The following is a 25,582-nucleotide window of genomic DNA, read 5'->3' on the forward strand; positions in this document are numbered from 1 at the left end:
TAGTCTCTGGAGCCAGACTGTCTGTCTCAAAGTCCTGGCTGTACCGTGTACCAGCTGTGTTGTCCTGGGCTGGTTACTTGTCTCTCACTGCCTCAGTTGCCTCATCTATAAAATGGGGATAATGATGTTTTGTGGAAATTAAACATTGCTTTAATACAGCATATGTAAAACTTTTAGAATAGTGCGTGATATACAGTAAGTGCTTCATCAATATTAAATTTTTATTATAAGTTGGGGAAAGAGCAGAAGGGCCCTACATTGTTTTTTTCAATGCTTGGGGTCTTCAAAGAATTCATTTGTTCCCCAGTGGAGCCTGACACAGCTTGTAAGAAATCAGACAAAAGTCAGAAATGCAAGGAGACAGAGACAGCATCTGGAGGGTTCTGTGGGTCCTGGGGAAAGACCCAGCAAAAGCAGGGTAGAATCAGAGGAACAGTGGGGCTCTGCACAAAGTCAGGCGCGTATCAGGAACAGAACAAGCCTGAAATCCTGGAGTATAAGCCAGGACATTTGTGAGTGCTGAGCACCCATGAGGGGGTAACAGCAGCAGTAAGCCCCAGAACTTTAGGCTGGACCACTACTGGCTCACACCTTGGCTGCAAACAGAATCACCTGGGAGCCTTCAAAATTACTGATGCGTGGGGCTCCCCCCAGGAGTCTGGTTCATTGGTCTGGGCATCAGATTTCTGAAATCTCCCTAAGTGAGTTTATTAAATAGCCAGGGTTGAGCATCTTACACTCCTTTACACTTGTCAGCATTGATCCTGGAAGTTGCGATGGGCCCAAACATAGGTAAATGAGAAACAAAATGGCTAGAAACACACAATCCCTGTGTATTTATCTCCTCCTTCTCTCCTTCATAGTTATGCTCTGGGCTTACCTCCTTCCCCAGCCGCTGCTAGTCTATATAGTGTCTTTTGTGATTCAGAAAAATGTTTCCCTTCTTTAAGACACTGTGTTAATAATTGAGAAGGGTCTGAGGTGTCAGACCTACATGCAAGCTAACATGTTAGCCAGCCAGTTTCATGTATGGTGGCAGAAGACCATCCATGAAACTCCTGGGCCAGAGACAAAGGACTTTATTACTCGCAGAAATAGCTGTAGCCAGAGTATCTGCTTTTTCTTGCACCAATTCCCCAAGCTCCTTTTCTCACAACAATGCACGGAGGGCCAGGTGACATCTGCACATGCATGGGTTTTGTTACAGGAGAAGACCCCTGAACTTAGGGAACCTAAATCTTTTATAATGACCAGTAAGCCTGCCTACCCTTTACTCCAGAGAGGTAATATTTCTACTTTCCATGGCTGTTTGCTCCATACATCCTTGAAAAGACAATCCGGAATAAACAGTCCGTGCCTCTGCTAGCAAAATGTGAAGATACATGTGAGACCCATGAGGAACTATCTCCCAGCACACTTGCACTGTCAGAAGAATTGTTATAATATACTGATTTTATTAGAATTAAAAAATGTTATGTCCTCTCTTCTGCAATTATCATAATAAATATGCAAAACTACAAATGCCTATGGTGTGAATGGAGCCCTCTTATGTATGGCATCATTGAACAGTTCACAACCTGCACAACTGTACCCTGGGGCATTGTATCTCAGCTCTTATTTTTTTATCTCATTCTCCTACTCTATCCTTATTGGTCCTTATGCAACCTTGCATTTAGACTTATTTTTTCAGTCATCTCATTCCTAATCATTTTCTTTCTTCCACCCCAACTTTCCACTAATTATTTACCTTAAGGCTTTGAGACTTTCAGACATGATTAGTCTCATACACTCATGGGTCTAATCCTTATTATTAGCACATTGGAGCAACATAAGGTGCCCCCCAGACTGGGACTGATTCTACAGATTACCACTCGAAGTTACACTAGCAAAATCTGCATATAATGACTGAGTTCTACACAAATGACCTGTGCTAAGGAAGGGAGGAAAGGAGAGATTTCTAAGAGTTATGACAGGAACTCAGGACACGAGGATACTTCAGGGACACATGATATTCCAAAGTAAGATGCCAATTTCCCAGTTACGAGAACTCAGTTTTAACTCCTTATTAGAACTACACGGTGGCCAAACAATGTGCTGTCACGTGTCTGTGTGTTGCAGCAACAGGAAGATGATCAATATGGAATTTCAAAAGAGGAACAGAGTAAAAAAAGCAAACAAAGGCAAGATCTTACATTTGGTGAAGACCAAAGAGAAGTATCCGTCGTGTGGAACAGGGATGTCTAGCTTTTCCAAAGTCCTGGTAAATGTCCCTCAAATTTCTGCCACTGCTTACTCCAGTTTCACACTCAGCAAGCAACATCCTATTACTCATCTGACGTCCCAGCCACAGTGCCATAGGGAAGGACCCTACACAGTGAATACATCCAGCCTTGCAATGTAAAGGAACATCCAAAGTGTAAAATGATACACAGGCCTACTGGTCCATGCCTCAGCCTCCTGTGAGGGGTGAGATCCCTCACCAGAGGAGCTCAGCACTCAGGGCTGGATCTAGCCCACTCACTCACGTAACCCCATGGAGATATTTTCCCAGAGGGACCTGCTGGAGTGGCCAGCTTGCCTCTCTAAACTCTCCCTCTTTACTCCCTGATGGTAACTGGTCCCACTGTCAGCTTTCATCCTTCCCCCAGGTGAGTTCCCGAACTGAAACTGGTCCCTGACATTCCAGAAGTCCATGGATGCAGTGCAATTCCAGAGCCTTTCAGGAAAGCCCCACTGTCCATTGTGGGATATACAGGTGGAATGTCACTCCCAGCACTAAAATGCGATTTTTCAGCTGGTCAAAAAACAGAACAAGGTAGGGACTTGGAACCACCACACTCACCTAGGGTCCAGATGTATGCACTCCCTCACACATTCATTCACACAGCACCCAGAATGGCGCAGAGACTGCTGATAGGTACTGGAGCCTAACTTTGGTGGGTGCCTTGCTCCAAACTGCAAAGCTACTTCCTTTCATGAAGAGATGAGAAGTGTGTTTTTCCTCTGGATAAAGTCAATTAGCCAACAGTCACCTCAATTACCAGGTAAATTTAGAATGAAGTATGTATGACAAAAGGTGCTATCAAGTCCTCTGACTTGAGGACTAGTTATTGTTTATCTCGAGAACATGTATGCAATGCATAGTGTCTGCTTGGCTATAGAAGGGGGTGAGATTCTTTTCTGTCTTTGCAGTCTCTTTGGGGATTGCCTGCGATAGGCATCACATTCTGGTTTAATGCTTATTCAATAATTGAAGTGTTTTCTTTCTCTGTTACCTCTGTGGAGCAGATTTCAGGGTTGAGAGAAGATTTTGATTTTAATTAGATCTTCCCACCATCTTATTATTCTGTTGCAGGAAAATGGGATGAGAGAGGATGGTCATGTCCCAGGTCTCGGGTGAGTCCCTGGGATGGGACCACCAAGTGAGGGTCCTTGGCTTTGTGCCATAGTAAAGTGAAAGCAAGTTTCTTCAGGTAGATACACACTACATAGACAGAGTTTGGGCCATCTCAGAAGGAGAGAGGCAGCCCCAAAACATGGGGTGGTTAGTTTTTATGGGCTGGGTAATTTCATAGGCTAACGAGTAGGTGAATTATTGCAGCTATTTGGGGGAAGGGGTGGTGATTTCCAGGAATTGGGCCACTGCCCACTTTTTGGCCTTTTATGGTCAGCCTTGGTACTGTCGTGGCACCTGTGGGTGTGTTGTTTAGCACATGCTAATGTATCACAACGAGTGTATAACGAGGCTCAAGGTCTGCTGGAAGTCAAATCTTGGGCCATCTTGGACCAAATCGGTTCTGACCAGTTTTTGTTTTATCCTCAGCAGTAATGGTTGTGCCCTGCCCCCTTCCCTCCTGTCTCACTTCCACATCCACAGTCCTTAGCGCAGTGTTCTCCCACATACAGAAGATTCTTGTTGATTTTGACCATTCCTTTTCCCATTTTTCACACATATGAGACCAAGACAGATTTTTTTTTTTTTTACTTGCTGGAAAAAAGAATAACACTGATTCAAGGAATGAAACCAGTCAGAAATTTTAAAAATCTTTGCAAACTAGATTCTGTTATGTTTGTTAAACTGCAGAAAAAGAAGAATGTTCTCTGTGAATTATAGAGGGAGGAAAGGAGCAGGGCTAAGTAGAAATTTCAGAAGGCAGAACCCAAGTAGTCATATGAAAAAAAAAAAAATCAGAAGACGCCACATTAATTTTATGTGCTTTTCTAAAATTTTGAGGAAATACTAAGATGTTGAAATGCATGGGTAATTCTGTATACTTTGAATGAATCATGACAGACATTTCAACTGACAGGAATTTTTCTCTTATTGAAACATGACAACAGTGAGTTTTACCTATTAGTTTTCATGCTGTTGCTACCCAGAGACTGTGTTTTATTGTGTAGTAAATGAAGAGGGTATAGAGCTCACCCAGCATGTCAACAGACAAGGCTGATGTGTTTGGGGCATAAGTTAGTACCATGTCTTCACAGAGCAAAGACTAAAAGGCTAACAACATAAAGGTAATTTATGGAGAGCAAAGTAAGAATCTGGCTAAATGTATCTAGCAGAGAATCTGCTGGACGCATGTGTCTGGGCACCAGGGAGGTGGGAGATTTCATGGGGCAAGGGACAGCAGTTCTTCCACGGCCTGGACAGGCAGCTCTTAGCACCCGCTCCTCTGCTACTGACCAAGTGAACATTGCTAACTTAACTTCTTGGGGACCCTGATACAGAAAAGGGCTTAAATGGAAGACCCTATGGAATTCTGATCAATGTAAATTAACCAATTGGCATTCTGATTAACTCTCTGTTCTCAAATAATTTGGGTTAGTGTGAGTGAGCCCCCAAGACTCAAGTCAGTCATGGGTGCACTGATAAAAAAAAGACCTGCAAAACTGATAACGAGTCCTGTGAATGTGCTCACGTACCAAGGTGGGTCCATAGCTGATGTTTCCATGGGGCCCAGCCCCAGCTGTCACGTGATGTCTCTTTGTTCTCTCTCTTTCTCTCTGTCTCTCCCCCTACTCTAATTTCATGAAGCAAGTTTTAGAACTCTAGTTTATCAACCGTAAGGAAAATATGCAAACGGAGGACAAGGGGATAAAATCACTGAGACATCAGCAAAATATCCTGCTTAATGGCCTACGCTGAACTGAATGGGGGCAGTCAAAGCCACATGTAAGATAAGAAAAGAATATGAAAAGTAGACAATGACAATTATTGGAAGAAGATCATCACACCTGAGAAGACAAGCCAAATGTACGGCACACCCATGGTCCCCCTCTGATGACTAAGTGACCACACAGGTCCCACAAGACCCCAGCACCCCTGCCATGACTGACTGGCCAAGCAGCAGACACTGACCTAAGGAGAGAAATCTAGAGACTACCAGTGGTCTGGTGGTGGTTTGATCCAAAATTTCTACCAAAGTGAGATGACATTGAGTAAACGTGAAGTTCTCTCTGTAGGTTCTGCGGTCTGCAGATTTTTTTTTCTTTTTGTGAGTTAAAACTGTAATATGCAAGCATGGCTGACCATCTTAGCCCTCATATATATATTTTTTTATTTTGCGGTACGTGGGCCTCTCACTGTTGTGGTCTCTCCCGTAGCAGAGCACAGGCTCCGGACGCGCAGGCCCAGCGGCCATGGCTCACGGGCCCAGCTGCTCCGCGGCATGTGGGATCCTCCCAGACCGGGGCACGAACCCGTGTCCCCTGCATCGGCAGGCGGACTCTCAACCACTGCGCCACCAGGGAAGCCCAGCCCTCATATTTTTGTATCCTGACCAGTACCTCTTACCTTAGCTAAGTTTGAGAACTACCTTAAGATCTGGCCAGGGAGGCCCCATGGTCTCCAAGCCCAGGAGTCATCATTCTAGATCGGGGGACTGAAGGGATGGAAGAGCATCCACCATAGACAGAGTGATGCTGCAGTCAAGAGTCACGTCCCAACACTGGTGAGCTGTCTGGCTCATGTGGGACTCATCATGAATAAACAGGAGGAAAACTAACAGCCTGAAAGAGAGGTACCAGATGAAGAAGTATTGTGAGTGACCCCAGAAGAAACAGAAAAAAAAAGATTATTTTTTTAAATTTTAAAGTAATTTTCTCAAGGAGATTAACTTACAGTAGCCAGAAAATGATGCTATGTAAAATGTTAATCAGAGAACAATAAGAGTTCTCATAAAATAAAATTTAAAAAAAATTATTGCCAAACTAAGAAACTCATTAAAAGAGCTGAATAGCAGAAGGGCACAAATGAAGACTAAATTAGTGATTGGAAGACCAGGCCATGCAGTCCTATCAGAACATTAGACAGAAGTGTAAAAATATGGAAATTACAAGAATCAAGTGGAGATATGTAGGATACAGGCAAGAGAAACAATATCTACCTAATACATATTCAGAAGGAGAACAGACAGGGAACTGAGTCAGGAAAACAACAGAAGAAAATTTCCTGGAGCTGAAGAAAGACTTGATCGTCTGAAAAAGAGTCTCCGGTGTGAAATGGGAATATCAAAAGGAAATAACTAGACTTTTGCTGCTGAAATGCTTAACCACATTTCTTTTGAGGTCCACAACAATTCTAGCTTCAAAAGTGGAGGAAGTACTTAGAATCTATTCTGCCTGGTAAATGTGCATACACAATTTCCGAAGGAATATTTTTTAAATGTCTGCCAGATTTCTTCAGATAAGGCATCCATCCATTTTATTCTTCTTTTTGCCAACATCTGATGCAGAGCAATACAGCCTGTGGATAATCATTCAGCATTTACGAGTTAACTAAGAAATATTAACAAGCTATTTTGTGCTTATGAGAAAAGCTACAAACAATACTTTTCTTTGAGGTAGAGTGCTTTAGAGGATAAATTATAACCACCCTCAGCTTCCACAAATGGAAAAATGTTTTCACAAAAAATTATGCTGAGTCAATTATATTGAAGCGATGATTTTACAGCCACACATTCCTTTGCTATTTTAAAGTCCTCACTTCATAGGAACCTAATTCCTTCCTGAGCACTTTCAAAATTCCATCCAAAATTTAATAAGTTGGTAAAAAGTTCACATACACACACAGAGAGAGAACGCATAAAGAACATATACACAAGGTAACCACTGACTCTGTGAGACATTCTCTTAAATATTGCTTTAAAACATTCTCTCTTGATGTCTTACTGAAGTTTTCACGTTAAAATTTGGTTTTATCTTATTGTCTAGGGCCTGGGGAAAATGGAACCAGAACAATGGCAGATAGATAATGGCGTATGGCTTGGAGATTTTGATGGCTGTTATCACTGTGTTGCTGTTTTAAGGAAATTAAATACACTTTACCCCAAAGTTTTCTCCTTTACAAAACGTTCTTATGGTAAGTATGTTTCAATATCCCAAAGGAACTAACAAAGAACTAATCAGGGGAAGGAACCCTGGTTGCTACCACTGGGCTCTCGGATAAAACATAAGCGTTCCCCAGAAATGAAACTTAGTAATTACAGTCTGGAGATTGACTCATCAGACTACACAGGAAGGGCAAGGCAGAAAAAGGAAAACCGAAATTCAAATATGCGAAATCAGCTATTCTGGGCAAAGTTGACTGTATTAAATGGTTTTTCCTTTTTAGAAATAGTCTGCATTCTCACATTTCTCATTTGTTATTTCAAATATTCCTGATTTACTCTGATAGCTCATGTTCACAAGCCATCCCAAATACGTGGACCTGCTGTTGTCAAGAGAAACAGAAAGATCTGTTCATTGTATTCTACTTGCTGGCAGACCAGCACTCCACAGTAGTATAAAACCACAGACATTAAAAAGAATACCTTCCTGACACATTTCCACTGGGAATAAAGAAGGATTAAATGTCATTCATGTGTTAGTATGATTGACTTATAGAAAGCATTGGGTTTCCATTAATTCATTCAACAAAAATTTATTGAGCACCTATTATGTGTGAGACTCTGGAGGTAGTGATCAATGGGGTATATCAGTTCCCTTCCTAAACAGAACTTCCCTGTCTAATAAGGAATATAAAGAGGGGAACTTTGTGCCCTATAGGTACATGCAGGTGAGCGTGTTGACCTAAACTTGGCATGTTTTGGAGGCCTCCTAGATGTAACCTCTACACTTAGGTTGGGGTTTCTCAACTTCGATACCATTAACATTTTGGACCAATTTGTTGTTGTAGGGGGCTGTTCTCCACATCGTAGGATGTGTAGCAGCATCCCTGGGCCCTACCCACTAGATGCCACGACTTGGTGAATGTCTCCAGACATTGCCAAATGTCCCTTGGGGGACAACTCATCTCCGGCTAAGAACCACTGACTTAGATGGAAGATGAGGAGAAGAAAGTTGTGGGGTGAGGGGAGAAGAAAGGAGTATGATGTGGGGAGAAGACACAGGAAGTAGGAGGGAATCACTGGTACAAAGGTCCCTAAGGCATGAAGATCTTGGCCCCTTGGGTGGCCCAATGTGCGAATGAAGAGAGAACTCAGGTCTGATCCTAAGGTCCCGTGTAAGGCATATTAACAGGTTGGAGTTTGTATTGTCTATTACTGTGTAACAAATTACCCTCAAGACTTTTCCCCTTAAAAGAACAAACCTTTATCATCTTAACAGTTTCCAAGGGTCAGGATTCCTGGAGCAGCTTACCTGGGAGGCATAGCTTTGGGTCTCTCAGGAGGTTGCAGTTAAGTTGCCAGCCAGGTCTCTGAAGACTGGGCTTGCTATGGAAAGATGCTCACCCAAACCCACCATTAGCAGGAGGCTTCAGTTCCGCCCCACGTGGGCCTTCATGGGGCTGCTCTCTACACTGCTTCCCCTCCAGACAGTGATGGAAGATCAAATTTGCTTTTAAAAATAATCTGGCTTCTACTTAGAGCTAGGAGCAAGGAGGCAACTGGAAGCCATCAATTGTTTTCGATTAGAGAGGTGTCGGTCAATCTACAATTTATCATTTAAGCCCCTAGATAGTTAGAAAGTGATTCTAATTACAGAGGGCTTTAGTCTTTAAATTGGTCACAGTTCCATAAAAGTACGAAGTAATTAAGCAAGCAAATAATTGAACTAAAGCGTCTTCGAATTCAATAGTGACAAAAAGTGAGAGCCCAGAGACGCTACATGACAGCACTTCCATCAAAGCTCATCAGAGTTGATGAAGCTCATCATCACTTTATAAAGTTTTTCCATGGTGAGACGGTTGAAGCCAGCATAGCCCATTCTTCACTTTCATGTAGAAGTGGTCTTAGGAGTCTCTAAATATCTAAGTAAGCTGAAAACTCCAGAACTCCCAACTGAGATAATTCTTAGAGAGTTCTATTTTGAGTGTTTTTCAAACTAGATGTCTGTTTCCTTTCAACTCAATGAGATTACTCTTAACACCAATTTATGTAAACTATCTAGCAATAAATCACAAAATCTTATAGTACGATTGTTCTTACTTGCTGGAGTCTATCCAAATGGCCCCAAATACCCAACTTGCTCCCTATTCCCAAATATTCATTTTACTTTTGGATACAGAAATTCGCCCGTCCACTGGAACCTGGGTTTGGAGTCCACTGATCTAAAACAGATTGTCTGAAACGGTACCCTGTTGCCCACAACCAATGTGGGTGCCAATACTGAGCCTGGCTCTGGGTTTCCCCAATCTGGACCATGGTTGGGAAGCCCGCCTCAGGCCACAGTTGGCTTAAGAAGAGAATCCAAACATCCCCCAGTGTCATCCTTTCAAGTCCCTCTTTCTTGTATCATTCAACTAGATACAATCAGACCCCCTTCTTTTGACTTTTCTACTACTTAGGATAACCAAAAAGTACCTCTACCCCCAGTCTGCTGCTGGTCACTTCTCCCTCTGACTGGTACCCCCAGCCTTCTTTATGCACAAACAACCGCCCTGCCTTCACTCCCCAAAGCATGGCTGACACTAGGTTGTAGTATGTAACAAACTTTCCTGAGGATGACAAACAATTATTATATTGCAAAGAAAAAGTTCAAAGTAGATATTTGATTCTACTGCTCCTTAAATCTGTCTGCCTAAGTCCTTCCACATGGGGGTCCCCACTGACCACCTCCCCACCTCCAGCCTCACTCCTCACCTGTGTGTAGTTCTGACTTATAACCAGGGTATCACCCCCAACAATCCATGGGGATTCCCACTGACCCTACCCTTGACCCTGTCTCCAGAGCCCCAGACTCTTTCTTCACAGGCTCCAACCAAGAGAAGCAAACCATCTAACCTCTTCTCCTAGAGGTACTGTCTGACCACAAGAAAGACAGCCTTTTGCATTTTTATGCAGAGCCATTTAGTTTCTCTTTGTCTCAAACTCTCCCTTCTGTAACAGGATGGGGGTAGAGCCACAAGGCTCCTGGAGACTTCCTCTAAAATTAAAATACACTCCCCCCTCAAAGAAGAATTCCGCCACTACACCTGGAACAACAAGCTCAAATTGTAAATAACCTGATTGTTGGTACCCACTGTAAGTACAAACCAGTTGGCCAGGACTAGACAGCCCAAGGGCAATCACAGTTCCCTAGAGGACCAGAGCTGCGTTCAGACTAGCCAACCCACAGTGACTGATTATAAACAAAAAGGCTTGGACAAGCTGTGTTGAAGCCCACTTGGGCAACAGCAGGGCGGCAGGCAATAGATCCCAGAAGCCCGGCAGAGGACCAGCAACCACAGATCTGCATATACTGAAAAAATGCAGTTCAGGAACAAATCAAGGAACACCTGAGAAGAAGTGTGATTAATGCCCAATGCCCTTCTAAGTTCTCAATCGCAAGCTACCAGGAGCTTCTGGTACTTTTGTCCCTTGACAAATGGTGACTAGCAGATGTGAAATGGAAGGGAAAAATGAGAGTGTACCTTAAATACCGCACATGCCGTATTTTACTTTACCAAGCCACTATTGGGGGGGCATTTGATTTTTTCCAATTTTTAATATTGTAAGTCAGTCTATGAATTTTATTTTATTTCATTTGCTAATTTTTCCCCATAAATCCATGTCCATTTCCTTAGGATAAATTTTTAGAAGTAGAATACCTAGATAAAAGAGTGTGAATATTTTTCTGATTTTGACATATGGCGTCTAGGCACAAGATGCAAGCCTAGTTTTTTTGTTTTTTTAAATTTATTTATTTTATTTACTTTATTTTTGGCTTTGTTGGGTCTTTGTTGCTGCACGCCGGCTTTCTCTAGCTGCAGTGAGCGGGGGCTACTCTTCGTTGTGGTGTGCGGGCTTCTCATGGGGGTGGCTTCTCTTGTTATGGAGCACAGGCCCTAGGTGCACAGGCTTCAGTAGTTGTGGCTCGCGGGTTCTAGAGCACAGGCTCAGTAGTTGTGGCGCTCGAGCTTAGCTGCTCCACGTCATGTGGGAATCTTCCTGGACCAGGGCTTGAACCTATGTCCCCTGCATTGGCAGGCGGATTCTTAACCACTGCGCCACCAGGGAAGCCCACAAGATGCAAGCCTAGTTTTGCCATCAATGTACTTTTCTTATATCTGTGAGGAATCATATGATCATCGCTCCCGTGCTTCTTAGGTTTATTTATTTAGTTTACTGGTAAGTTAAACAACTCATGGAAGAGGAAGTTGAAGTAAGTTTAGCTGGGAGGTGTTGAAATGGTGGAAATTTTCAAGTTAAAACAAAGTGAAAGAGAGTGAGTTTGAGAGAAGAGAGGAGTATAAAGACAGACAGCAACGAAATTTCTCCCCAATTCACTCCTGAGACAGACCTCCTCTTTAGAACAACATGATGCTCAAGGTATTGTTTCCTTTTATGTGGCTTATTTAAATTGGTTTTTCTAGCTTTCCTTTTCTTCTCGATTTCCTCAGTTGCCCTCTCCTTTTAGGAGCTACCTGCTTCTACTTTAAAAATGTGATTTTAATATTTCTCATAGCCTCTGGGTGGTCTAATTAACTGTATCTTGTTTGTTTTTTTTTGTTTTGTTTTGTTTTGTTTTTGCGGTACACGGGCCTCTCACTGTTGTGGCCTCTCCCATTGCGGAGCACAGGCTCCAGACGCAGGCTCAGTGGCCATGGCTCACGGGCCCAGCCACTCCGCAGCATGTGGGATCTTCCCGGACCGGGGCACGAACCCGTGTCCCCTGCATCGGCAGGCGGACTCTCAACTACTGCGCCACCAGGGAAGCCCTGTATCTTGTTTTTTATCAATGTTTTACCAAGAACAGACATAATTCTCTGGTATAAAATCAGGAAGAAAATGAATCATTGTAAGTTCATAGGATTTTAACCTTCTCGTTTGGCATATATCCATTATGGCATTGTCAGATTGCTTTTCTAATTATCTGTCTACTGTCCTTAGTCCCCTGGGGAAGATAAGCCTTTCGTGGTGGGAGCCATAACATCTGGTTTGGTATTCTAGAGTGCTTAGCACAGGGCAGAGACATAACAAGAACTCCTGAAATATTTATTAAATAACTGCATATTTCACCTTAATTTATACATTAATCATAGTATTTTACTAAGCACAGATGTAAATGCCAGGAGAAAATCAAGAAGACCAAAAAGATATTTTAGAAATAGATGGGCACAAGGCTAAAGACAGCTGAGCAGCTGCAGGCTTATTTCCTACTGTTCCCTTCCTCAGGGGCCAGAAGGAGGCTGTCTGCTCTTTGGCACATGGGGTGGTGTTCAGGACTTGTCAGGGGGTCCATTGGGGCCCTACTTGCAGAAGTCACTAGCACCGTGGGATCGTGTGGATGGATGCCCCAATCACCTCTCGCGCTCCATGGTGGCGCCCTGCAAATACATGCTCCCCAGGCATACACGTTGCCCCAGAAGGCACTCCCAGGTCAGATCTAACCCTGAAGAGATGAACAGTCCATCATTAATTGCCTCCACTGTGGGAACTGTGGGGATGGGAAGAGAGGTCAAAAACAGGTAGTTTTGCTTATAAGAAAGGATCCAACCAGTGCTTGAATCTCTAAGTTTTAGTTGGCAAATCATCAAGCCAGTTCTTTTCCCTCCTTCCCTTCTCTGTCCCTAAAATGTTTACCCAGATTTCTAGCCACATGAAAATCCAAGTTATTCTCCACCCTAACCTGAAACTTGAATCCCACACCCCTTTCTCTGTTCCAGCCATCTCCTCTCCTGCTTCCTCCCACGTCAGCCTCCTCTCATTGTTCTAGCAAAGCTTCAGAGACATAAAAAGCAACCCACTGTTTCACAAATGGCAAGGTTTCCCTGGCTTGACAGCCTAGGGGTTGAAAATATAGGACAAGTCGACAAGTCGGTGGCCAGGTTGAAGGACTTTCAGCTGGGAACTGGTTCTATCTTTGCATCTCTGCTCTTGCACTGAGCTTAGCATCAGAGAGCCCCAGACACCCCAGATCCTCTATCCAACAAGCCCCCACTTCCATCCTATAGCTCACGTTTTAAAATGAGTTATCTGATGTTCACAGAGACAAAGAAGTTGTATAATGACGCAATAATCAGAGCAGGGAAGGGAAGCGACCTAACATTTACTAAGTGGTACCAAGTGCTAGGCATATAGTGAAACATGAAAGGGTGTTTTTAACTATGTAACAGACATGCTCTTTATCTGGTTTGTGGGTAGAAACATAAGGTCTTCTCGACTAGGATGACCACACGCACTTCACATTCAACAAGTTCACGATGAGCCCAGCATCGTTGCCCAGAAGTCTGCTCCTCTTTCTGTGTTCCCTCTCACGGCAAATGGCACTGCCGTTTCCCCATCCAGAACCTGTGGCGTCGGTCTCTTACCTGCCCTGTCTACCCCTCCCCATCCATTCTCTACATGAGTACCTACAGAGATCTTTGCAAAACACTGTTCTGATCACGCCTCTTCCTCTCTTAAGACAGCACTACTATGGCTCCCTGATGACGTCACAGTCTTTGGCATAATATCACTTTCACCATTCGGCCCTGGCCTGCAAATCCATTCTCCCTGTCATCTCTGCCCCTTGCGGGCAGCCCTGCGGCTGGAGTTTGCCCAGTTCACGGCACCGCCCCGCACCAACACCCCCAAGGCCCAGCCCATGCTGCTACCTCTGCCTTTAACCTCCATCTTCATTCTCAGCACCTTCGCCTGGCTGACTCCCAGAAGTTTTCATAAGCAGCTCAGGTATCTACTCCTCCAGCAAGTCTCCACCAACAGAAAGAGCAGGCAGTGGTTCTCGAGTGTAATTTTAAAGTTTCCAGTAGCCATATTGTAAAAAAGTAAGAAGAAACTGATGGGGCTTCCCTGGGGCTTCCCTGGTGGCGCAGTGGTTGAGAGTCCGCCTGCCGATGCAGGGGACACGGGTTCGTGCCCCGGTCCGGGAAGATCCCACATGCCGCGGAGCGGCTGGGTCCGTGAGCCATGGCCGCTGAGCCTGTGCGTCCGGAGCCTGTGCTCCACAACGGGAGAGGCTGCAACAGTGAGAGGCCCACGTACCGCAAAAAAAAAAAAAAAAGAAGAAACTGATGAAATGAATTTTAATCATATATTTTATTTAACCAATATACCCCAAATATTATCAATTTCAGCATGTAATTAATATTTTAAAATTATTAATGAAATGCTTTATATTCCTTTGTTTTCCTACTAAGTCTTCAAAACCCAGTGTTTATTCTCCTCTGATGACACGTCTCAGTGTGAACTAGTCGCATGCAGCGCTCCATCACCAGATGTGGAGAGTAGCTACCACATTGGACATGACAGCACTACAGCTATCTTAGGAATCACTTAGGAATCACCTAGAGAGCTTAATGGAAACCTAGAACCCTGTACTAAGCTTCCAAATGTTCTGGTTCTGAGAAGGGTCTAATTCTGGAGGTGTGGGATGGAGAACCAGAAATGTTCATTCTCAGCAAGAAATCCAGGTTTCTGATGTATATGTTCCTCAGGAAATGGGGGCTTAAGAGCTAGATGCATCGATTTTGGAGTTAGACCTACAGGGGTTTGTGTCCAGACTAACTAAGTTACAGCTGTGTGACTTGGGGACTTCACCTTTCTGGGTCTTGGTCTCCTCACCTGCAGAAAGAAACTCACGATACATACCTAGAGACCAGTGAGTATTAAGTAGACACTGTATTTAAAACATTCGGCTCAACACCTGGCACGTGTCTACCAGTGCCAGCTCCTACCTGTCTGAATGCACCCCACGCCCAGGCGTGCCCACATGGTGGGCGAGACGTCCCTCCCCTGCTCCCCCTCTGAGCCTCTGCGTGCCTCCAGCAGAGCCCACCACCCAAGCACACATTATCTGCTTGCTACTCTGTGTCCTCCACTGGACTGAGGACAGAAACTGGCTATCGCTCATTTCCACATCCCTCTGCCTCACACATGTGTTCAGTACACATCATTTTTTTTTTTTTTTAAGTTTTGGGAAGGATTTGTGACTTATTTGTTGCATGACCTTGGTCAGTTAATTTTAATTAATTTATTTTTTTATCTTTGCTGTGTTGTGTCTTCGTTTCTGTTCGAGGGCTTTCTCTAGTTGCGGCAAGCGGGGGCCACTCTTCATCGCGGTGCGCAGGCCTCTCACTATGGCAGCCTCTCTTGTTGCGGAGCACAGGCTCCAGACGTGCAGGCTCAGTAGTTGTGGCTCACGGGTAGTAGTTGTTCCGCGGCATGTGGGATCCTCCCAGACCAGGGCTCGAACCCGTGTCCCCTGCATTAGCAGGCAGATTCTCAACCACTGCACCACCAGGGAAGCCCAGTACACATCATTTTTTAGGAACTGAACTTAATGTAACCAACTGCGTTTCCTATAGTGGAGTATAAAGTCTTTGCGTAAAAGTACCTCCAGTTCTCATGTAGAAAGGAAGTGTGTGAATACAGAGTGAGTGAAGCATTGTTCTAACACTCTTCCCTTTAAAGTCTGTCACAGAAAGCTTTGCCAAAGTGATCCACAGCTTGAAAGTGGGACACCTGACAGATCGCGTTATCCAGAGGAGCAAGAGGATGATTCTGGATACCCTGGGTGTTGGGTTCCTGGGAACCAGTACAGAAGTGTTCCAAAAAGCCAGGGAATACAGTAAAGTAAGAAGCTCAATGTCTACTTTGGAGCTAAAACCAAGTGTGCACATGCGCCTTTTTGTGAGGTGTACCCAGAAGCGCGCCCAGGGACGTGCGTTTGTGTTCTACTGCCCTACTCTTCATTTTAGAGATAGTGCTTTGTGTATACAGCATCGTTGTATATAGTTTTATGCTTTTCTATGGTTTATTACCTGAGTCTTAATATTCACCCACATCCTTTACTAAGTCACTATCTTAAGACCAGTCTTAATCTTAAGGCTAGCAAAATCTCAAAGTTGATTACTAGTCTGACTGAAAGCACATTTTTACCTGAGGGTCTTAGCAGCCATAGCCCCAGCCCATTTGTTCATGCAAAGACGTCAAGATTCTCTGGAGAAAAGCCTGGGCCAGCACCCTGAGCAGAGAGTAGGTGATTACGTGAGAGATGTAGCATCCACTCTCCAAAGAATATGCTTGGTCTATAGACGATGAGTCCACCTTTCCTAGTATTTATCCTCAAGGAGTAAATCAGAGTAAATTCAGACTTCATTCCTTGGTGCCCTTATGGATCACGGTCTGGGACTGAGCAACAGCTTCTCCTCTCCCTTCCACAGAAAGAGTTATATATTCTTCTACAAGGAAGAAAGAAATCCAATGACTAGGGCTTCAGTCTAGTACAAAGGGCTTAAAAAGAAGTATTAAAGTGATGCTTCCAAACATGAAGAACAACTCTTGAAATAGTGACTTGGCATGTTGGGTTCACACTCTGTATCACTGACTGATACTCTTTTGTTTCAGATCTATAGTTCCAACGTATCCAGCACTGTCTGGGGCCAGCCAGACTTCAGGCTACCATCAACATATGCTGCTTTCGTTAACGGTGTGGCTGTAAGGAGATTTCCATGTCTTTGTAACTGTTCAACAATCAGAACAATTTCAGGGCCAGAAAATATCTCAGAAATTGCCCAGTTTCCACATCTTACTGATGAGATCACTGAAGTTCAGAGAGGTGAAGTGGCCTGCCCTCTCTCCTTGTAGTAATTTCAGTTTTCACGTTTTTACAGTGAATTGATGCTTTTCAAACAAATTGTGAAGTAGAGGAAATAAGATGGATGTATTTAGATAAAAATGCCCCTAAGGTATCTCAACTCTAAACTAAATATCCAGATTCAGTTCCTTGTCAGTTCTTTCTGTGGTGGGCAGTATCAGCTTCTATCCAGTAACCAGCCTTTCATTCATTCATTCATTCAACAGATACTTATTGAGAAAGAAACAATGGCCATAAGGTGTCTACAATTTCTGAACCAAACATCAGCACTTCTCATCTGACAATTTTTATGCTTTTTCTGTGTGTCACGGGCAGTCTAAAAGATATAATTTGGACATGAATCTGTTGGGATTTCTGAGATATTTTTATGGTTTATGGGACAGTAGTTCAGAATATTGAAAGTCAAACCTAATGGTGCATCCCGAAGTAAGCATCCAGTAAGTAAGCGGTGGGAAAGGCACCAGCCACAACTAGTAGACAAAAATCTATCTTTAAATGAACTTCTGGTTATTACTATTTCGTATAAGGAAAACCCAAATGATTTTAAAATATAGCTTAATAGTTAAACTGGGTTCAAGAGTTCTTGCAACTTCTCCATAAGTTTGAAATTATTTATAATAAAAGTGTTCAAAAAATATGGCCTGATGTGGAATAAATGACATTAAACTTTTCATGTGACTTGTTTGAAAGGTGGAAGAGGGAGGGAGGGAGGAACAGCCACCTAATTCTACAGCTTTGTTTGTAAGGTAGATAAAGATCTTTCCAAGGGCTGTGGCACCTGAGTAAGAGCCAAGCTCCCTGCGGTTCACTAGCTGCTCCCAAGGTCGCACCTGATCTGGACAGAGGACAGCCTGTCTAGTGCCAAGTCATGTGATTAAGAATCGCAGCCAGGGCTTCCCTGGTGGTGCAGTGGTTGGGAGTCCACCTGCCAATGCAGGGGATGCGGCTTTGTGCCCCAGTCCGGGAGGATCCCACATGCCGCGGAGCGGCTGGGCCCGTGAGCCGTGGCCGCTGAGCTTGCGTGTCTGGAGCCTGTGCTCCGCAACGGGAGAGGCCACAACAGTGAGAGGCCCGTGTACTGCAAAAAAAAAAAAAAAAAAAAAAAAAAAAAAATCGCTGCCAGTTCATAGATTTAATTTTCAGAGAATCAGATCTAAAAATCTCACATCAAACAAGGTTATTATTGAACTAAACCCTGACTGGTCCAAAAGTCACTGCATTTGGGGAAATACATTTAGGTTTTGGTTGTTGTTTATGTGTCTGTTCACATAGGTTCACTCAATGGATTTTGATGACACGTGGTACCCTGCCACCCACCCTTCTGGAGCTGTCCTTCCTGTCCTCATGGCTTTGTCAGAAGCCCTGCCTCCAAGTCCAAAGTGTTCTGGCCTTGACCTGCTGCTGGCTTTCAACGTTGGTATTGAAGTGCAAGGCCGATTAATGCATTTCTCCAAGGAAGCCAAGGACATACCAAAGAGGTATGGAGAAACTGTGCCTCATCGTGAGGCGGCCACATTCCCCTTCATCTGTTAGTCGTTATCTCTGTAGATCTTTCTGACATAGAGGTTGGCTCAGTTGAAGATGTTGACGTTAGTGCTGGCAGATAAGTCAACTCAACCAGTCACATATCAAACTGTACATCCATATACAAAGGTGTGACCTCAGAAGTACTAGTGAAAAGTCTCCTCTGGGTTTAGAGAGCCTATCAAGCAACGAGGACCATGCACTAAATTGGAGCCTCTCACCCCAGGACGATCATGTCATTCTGGCCTCTGTGGGTACTCTGAATATCCCTCATCTCATCTCAAAGCGGAGTCTACTTTGGTATTTGCTAGGGTCCTTCAGACTAATGGGAACATTCAGAATATCCTAAACCCGACTGCTCAATCCACAGATCAAAAATGGTCAAACGCTGACTGTATCATATGGTTCAATCGAATATTTATTTTGCCCCGTGGTCCAGCCTGCTGGGGGAGGAATAAATCGGAATACTGAGTGAACTTTCACGGTTTCTACAAGGCCCTCAATTGTTACAGTTATTTACATAGGCTTTCAGCACTCAACAACTTTTGCCTTTTGGCAATAATTGCAGAAGTACCATTTATAAATAATTTACTATGTCGGGCACTGTTGTAATCATGCGAATTCGTTCAAAACTCACAAAACCCTATGAAGTAGATACTATTATTATGACCATTTTATATAAGAGAAAACAGGTACAGAGAAGTCGAATAACTTTTCCAAAACTCACACAGCTAATAAGAGGAAGAGCTGAGATTTGAACCTAGGCATTAGGGCTGCTCCATTAGCTAAGCTCCTGACCACTGTGCTATACTGCCCCCTGGGGGCTGAGGTTTGTAAGTCTGCAACTCTTGTGTTTTTTGTTTTTCAGATTCCATCCCCCCTCAGTGGTGGGAACTTTGGGTAGTGCCGCTGCGGCATCTAAGTTTTTGGGGCTCAGCATGACAGAGTGCCAAGAGGCCCTGGCTATTGCTGTTTCTCATGCTGGGGCACCCATGGCGAATGCTGCCACTCAGACCAAGCCTCTTCACGTTGGCAATGCCGCCAGGCATGGGCTAGAAGCTGCTTTTCTGGCAATGCTGGGTCTCCAGGGAAACAAACAGGTCTTGGACATGGAGTCAGGGTTTGGGGCCTTCTATGCCAACTATGCCCCCAAAATCCTTCCAGACGTAAATTCACACACTTGGCTGCTGGACCAGCAGGATGTGGCCTTCAAGCTTTTCCCTGCCCATCTGGCCACGCACTGGGTGGCAGACGCAGCTGCATCTGTGAGAAAACAGCTTGTAAGAGACAGAGCCCTGCTTCCCACTGACCACATGGAGAGAATTGTGCTTAGAATTCCAGATGTCCAGTATGTGAACAGGCCCTTCCCAGACTCGGAGCCTGAGGCCCGACACTCCTTCCAGTACGTGGCCTGCGCCATGCTGCTGGATGGTGCCATCACTGCCTCATCATTCCACAAACACCAGGTCAACAGGCCACGGGTAAGAGAGCTGCTCGGTAAGGTAGAGCTGGAGCACCCTCAGGACAACCTACCAAATTTCAACACCCTCTACTGCGAGATAAGTGTTGCCCTCAAGGATGGAGCCATCTTCACAGAGCGCTCTGATACCTTCTACGGTCACTGGAGGAAGCCTCTGAGCCAGAAAGACCTACAGGAAAAGTTCAGAGCCAATGCCTGCAGGATGCTGTCCTGCCACACTGTAGAAAGGCTTATAGAGATAGTAGAAAACCTAGAAGACCTGGAAGACTGCTCTGTGTTAACCGCACTTCTGAAAGAACCCTCTCCACCAGAGATAGTTTCAAAATCTCTCTAGCATTTAACAGTTCCATCATGCAACCTCTCCTGAGGCTTAACAACATCTAAATGACTTTATATTGGGGAAAATTCAATGCTTTGCTTTACAGAGCAAGGGTCTGTTCTTGGTCTGCCTGGGAATAAATGCAGCATGCTGAAGAGTCCAGACACAGAACTGGATATACATGGAAGAAGTCTTGTCCTGTAAATTTTGCAAGACAGTTCCAGTTACCTATAGCAAGATAATGGTGCAAGAAACACAGAGAAATTTATTTTATAAGCATTCATAAGGCTGAAATTCAGGTCACCTGTGATTTGCTTAATCTTTTCAGAGGAGTTATTTATGAACTTCAAGAGCCTCAAGGCTTGAACTTCTGCATACAACTTGCTGACAGAAGAAGGGCTCTGGTCTGTTGTGCCACCAATGGACTTCTTACACTATGGCTTATCAGAAGCCCTTCACAATGGAGGGGATGTCACTGGGTTTAAAATAAGGTCTTCATGGGTTCAAATCCTGCCTCTGCCATTGACTAGATGTGACCCTGGCCATGGTTCTGGATAACCCTCTACTTAAGTTTCTCTATCTTTAAAGCATAAATTAAAAACAGTCTAAAAAATAAAGCAGTTTGGCTCTAGAAGTCATGCTCTTAATCACTACAATAGATCACCTTTCATTACAAAAAAATTTTTGAGACAAATATCATGGATGTAGAGTCTGAGATGTAATAAAGAATGACAGCCAAAACATAGTACATATGTGGGTAGTCAGATATATATTAAACTGTATAAAGTAATAAAAATGTCTTGTGGGGTTAAAAACTGCAACATTAGCATTAAATACATATTTTTATATATATATATATATATATATATATATAAGCAGGGAGTTATTATAGTTAATGTATTCTAAATTCCTCATGTTGTTCAAGAAAAGGGCAACACTATTAACTCTAGACTTTGATTTGTAAGTATGTATGTTGACATTTCTAGGGTGACTTATAAAACAGCAGTGGAACATATCACTTCAGGTTAATAGAGAGAGAAATACGGAATTAGGAAAAAAAATAATCCAAAGAAAGGTAAGAAAGGAGGGGGAAAAGAAATATAGAAAAGGCAGGACAGAAAGCACAATATAAAATGATAGGAGGGACTTCCCTGGTTGCTCCGTGGTTAAGAATCCACCTGCCAATGCAGGGGACATGGGTTCGATTCCTGGTCCGGGAATATCCCACATGCCTCAGAACAACTAAGCCCATGCACCGCGGCTGCTGAGCCTGTGCTCTAGAGCCTGCGAGCCACGACTACTGAGCCTATGTGTCACAACTACTGAGGCCCACACGCCTAGAGCCCGTGCTCCACAAGAGAAGCCACTGCAATGAGAAGCCTGCGCACTGCAATGAAGAGTGGGCCCCACTTGCCACAACTAGAGGGAGCCCGCGCACAGCAGCAAAGACCAAACACAGCCAAAAAATAATAAATTAATTAAATAAATAAATTTATTTAAAAATAAATAAATTTTAAAAATGATAGGAAAAATCCAAATATATATATATAATTATGAAGAGAGTAAATGAACTAAATGCTCCAGTTAAAAAATACAAAGACTATGAACACATTTTAAAATGTTTGTTTTATTAACACCTACTGTACATATCATTAATTCATCCATTTTACATTTTATGAGTTTTAGTAAATGTATAGCGTTGTGCAAATATCACTGAAATCCAGTTTCAGAATACTTCTATCACTTCCAAACATTCCTCAGGCCTGTTTGCAATCAATTCCCAATCTCCAGCCCTCAGCAGCCAATGATCTGCTTTCTATCTCTATAGTTTTGTCTTTTCCAACATTTCATATAAATGGAATCATACACTATATAGTCTTATGTGTCTGGCTCTTTCACTTAGCATAATAGTTTTAAGATTTTTCCACATACGTATCAGTACTTTATTCCCTTTCATTGCCAAGTAGCATTCCATTGTATGGATATACCACATTTGTTTACCCATTAATTAGTTAAAGAGCGGCTGGATTGTTTCCAGTTTGGGGCTATTATGAATAATGCTTCTATGAACACACACAAACATGTCTTTCCATGGACGTATCTTTCCATTTCTCTCCGGTTGATTCCTAGGAATGGGAATGCTGAGTCATTTGGTAAGTACATGTTTAACTTTAGTAAAACCTGTTTTCTATAAAGTAGTTCTATCATGTTACATTTCCACCAGCAACGTACAATGGTTCCAGTTTCTCCTTATCCTCACCAACCTTTGGAATTATCAGTCTTTATAATTTTAGCCAGTCAAGTGTGTGTATAATGGTATCTCATTTTGGTTTTAATTTGCATTTCCCTAATGACTAACTCTTGCCCATTTTTGCCTATTATTATAATTAGGTTGTCTTCTTATTGAGTTGTATGAGTTCATTTTATATTCTGGCCATAAGTTCTTGAACAGATATCTCTTTTGCAAATATTTTCTCCTAGTCTGTGGCTTGTCTTACTGTGATTTTAATGGTCTCTCTCTCTCTCTTTTTTTTTTTTTTTGCAGTATGCGGGCCTCTCACTGTCGTGGCCTCTCCCGTTGCGGAGCACAGGCTCCGGACACGCAGGCTCAGCGGCCATGGCTCACGGGCCCAGCTGCTCCGTGGCATGTGGGATCTTCCCGGACCGGGGCACGAACCTGTGTCCCCTGCCTCGGCAGGTGGACTCTCAACCACTGCACCACCAGGGAAGCCCTAATGGTCTCTTTTGAAGAACAGAAGTTTTAAATTTTGTTCAAGTCCATTTTGCTATTATTTAAAAAAAATTTTTGTTCCTACTACTGGTGTTATTAGAAGGATTTTTTTTTTTTTTTTTTGGTCGTGCCATGCAGCATGTGGGATATTAGTCTCCCAACCAGGGACTGAACCCACACCTGCTGTATTGGAAGATTGGAGATTTAACCACTGGACAGCCAGGGAAGTCCCTAGAAAGCATTTTTAAAATTCAGTTATATACTTTATTCAAGACACACAAGGATGTAGAAAAGTTGAAAGTAAAAAATATAGGGGAAATGGGGATGGAATATTAACAAAAGAAAGCTAGAATAAATAAATGTTAATATTAAACAAAAAAGAATTATTAGAAAAGAGATAATAATGATAAATTCAAGTCACTAGGTAACTAAAATAATTCTAAACTTCCATGCATCTAAATACTATTAAACTGCAAGGAGAAACAGATAAATCCAACACTATACTGAGAGAATTTAAACATTTCTCTTTTAGTAATTTATATTTCAAGGAAACCAAAAATAAATAGACTATATAAGATTTAAACACAATCAACATGTCTTATCTAATGGACATATAGAGGACTCTGTACTCAAAAACTAGAGAATTCACAATATTTTAAAAATCTCACAGAACATTTACAAAAATTGACCATATACTTAGGCATAAAGCAAGTCTCAACTTTTCAAAGCACTGGATCATCCAGATCATTTTCTCTAATCACAATGTAATCAAGTTAAAAATCAAAATTAAAAAGACAATTAGAAAAGCCTGAAGTGTTTAGTAATAAACATTCCTCTAAATAACTCTTGGGTCACAAAAGAAATTACAGAGAAAATTATAAAACATTTAGAACTAACCAATAACAAAAATACCACATATCAAAATATATAGAATGTAGCAGAAGCACTACTTAGAAATGGGTAGAATTTTTTACTGCTGGCTCTGTATTACATGGATTATATTGTTCCATAGGACACATCATGGTAACACTTATAAATTTGAACAAGGTTGATAAAAGAGGAGATAGAAGAGGTGGTTTCTACCGTGACCTTGAGATTAAATTTAATTATCCTATCTTGATACATCTCAGAAGTTTCTAGGGTCAAAATCTGAGGGCCATTAATAATATCCTCAGATAACCCCTGTTATAAACAAGACAACAAACCCCAAATGGAGTTATGCTAAGCCCATATCCACCAAATCGAGACTAACTGAATTACACTTTTGGCTCTTCCAAAAATGGAATCTTGAACCAGCAAATCAGGAATGTCTGATCAGCACTAGTTAGGTAATCTGCCTCATAGACCCCTGCCATCCCCTAAGGAAAGGAACCTTGCAATAACCAATTTGTTGTTTGTTTGTTTCTTTGTTTTGCCTAGTGTAACTTTCTTGTTTCCACTCCCTTCTGCCTATAAAAGTCTTACATTTTGCACAGCTCTTTAGATCCCCTTTCTACCTGCTAGACTGGGTACTGCATGATTCAAATCGATTTGTGCTCAACTAAACTCTTTAAAAAAAAATCTTAATAAGACTCAGTTTAACTTGTAACACCCCCAAAGCTTGCTTCGGACCAACAGCAGGTGTTGGGGAAGACAGTCTCTCCTGAGGGAGACAACAGCACTCAAGGTGACCTTGATATTGGCTATTATGCCCACTGAGTTAACTGAAGGCAGGAGAAAATATGGGGGGCTATGGGTCTGTAGAGAGAGCTCAAGGGTCCTCTTCACTGACAACCCTGCACACCACCCACCCCCATCTTACCACATACAAATGATAGAGGAGAGAGAGAGAGAGAGAGATTGGCTCCCCACATTCTTCTCTAGATGATTCCTTTCAAAAAGCTAGGGCCACAGTGCTGGTGGAGACTTTGGATGGAATGAGAGAGTTAAAGCTGAGCTAGCATCTCTTCCTTCCACGAGGCTGGGGAGCAAGGACAGCTTGTGAGCTATTCTATCCTGAGAAAGCCCAAGATGGGACTCCGGCAGCTCTGATCTGATGTCTAGGCATTGTGGCAAATGCTTGTTTCTTCCCTTCCTTTCCCTTGGGTACAACAATGAAGGATGCAGCTCAGCCCACTGTTAGTGTGATAGGCCCTGTGTGTAGGCAAATGAGTCCTCCACATGGATCAGGCCAGACGGCCAGGGAGAAAATCCACCATGAGACAGAGACAAAGGCTCTAGCTCACAAAGAGAGGTTTATTCCAGTTCCCTCTCTGTATTTCTGCATCCTCAGCACATACTCATGACCTTGAGCCAAAGTGCCTCAGTCCCCAGGCGTACCTTTGCCCACTCTGGGGACCCCTGGTGCTCTAGCATATATCTGGGGGACCCCCCCAAGACCAGGCACATATTCGGGTGCATGCCAAAAGAACTCATGGGGCTCTGCATATAGCTGTGCTCATGGTTAAGATTTACTATAGTGAAAGGATACAGGATCCACAAGAGAATAAGATACAGGCAGGGTCTG

General features: G+C 43.1%; 1 protein-coding gene and 1 long non-coding RNA gene across 4 annotated transcripts in view; one reads left to right on the plus strand and one right to left on the minus strand.

Annotated features, from left to right (window-relative positions):
* LOC309974913 overlaps nt 1–25,582 on the minus strand; it is a 400,558-nt gene that overhangs the window by 350,209 nt on the left and 24,767 nt on the right. The gene's annotated exons all lie outside the window — the stretch shown is intronic.
* Nucleotides 15,865–21,104, plus strand: ACOD1 (aconitate decarboxylase 1). Its single transcript, XM_082859581.1, has 4 exons — nt 15,865–15,998; nt 16,773–16,862; nt 18,295–18,500; nt 19,415–21,104. Exons 1-4 carry the CDS (start codon nt 15,921–15,923, stop codon nt 20,358–20,360), a joined length of 1,320 nt encoding a protein of 439 aa, XP_082715707.1. The 5' UTR covers nt 15,865–15,920; the 3' UTR covers nt 20,361–21,104.

This window comes from Leucopleurus acutus, assembly GCF_964270905.1.
Source record: "Leucopleurus acutus genome assembly, chromosome: 18".
In the NCBI taxonomy this organism is placed as follows: domain Eukaryota; kingdom Metazoa; phylum Chordata; class Mammalia; order Artiodactyla; family Delphinidae; genus Leucopleurus; species Leucopleurus acutus.

What these genes read in the sequence shown, in the direction of transcription:
- ACOD1 (XM_082859581.1), top strand. Translation starts at nt 15,921, where the DNA reads ATGATTCTGGATACCCTGGGTGTTGGGTTCCTGGGAACCAGTACAGAA. An exon ending in AAGCCAGGGAATACAGTAAA is followed by an intron (nt 15,999 to 16,772) that starts GTAAGAAGCTCA and finishes CTTTTGTTTCAG; the next exon opens with ATCTATAGTTCCAACGTATC. An exon ending in CTTTCGTTAACGGTGTGGCT is followed by an intron (nt 16,863 to 18,294) that starts GTAAGGAGATTT and finishes CTGTTCACATAG; the next exon opens with GTTCACTCAATGGATTTTGA.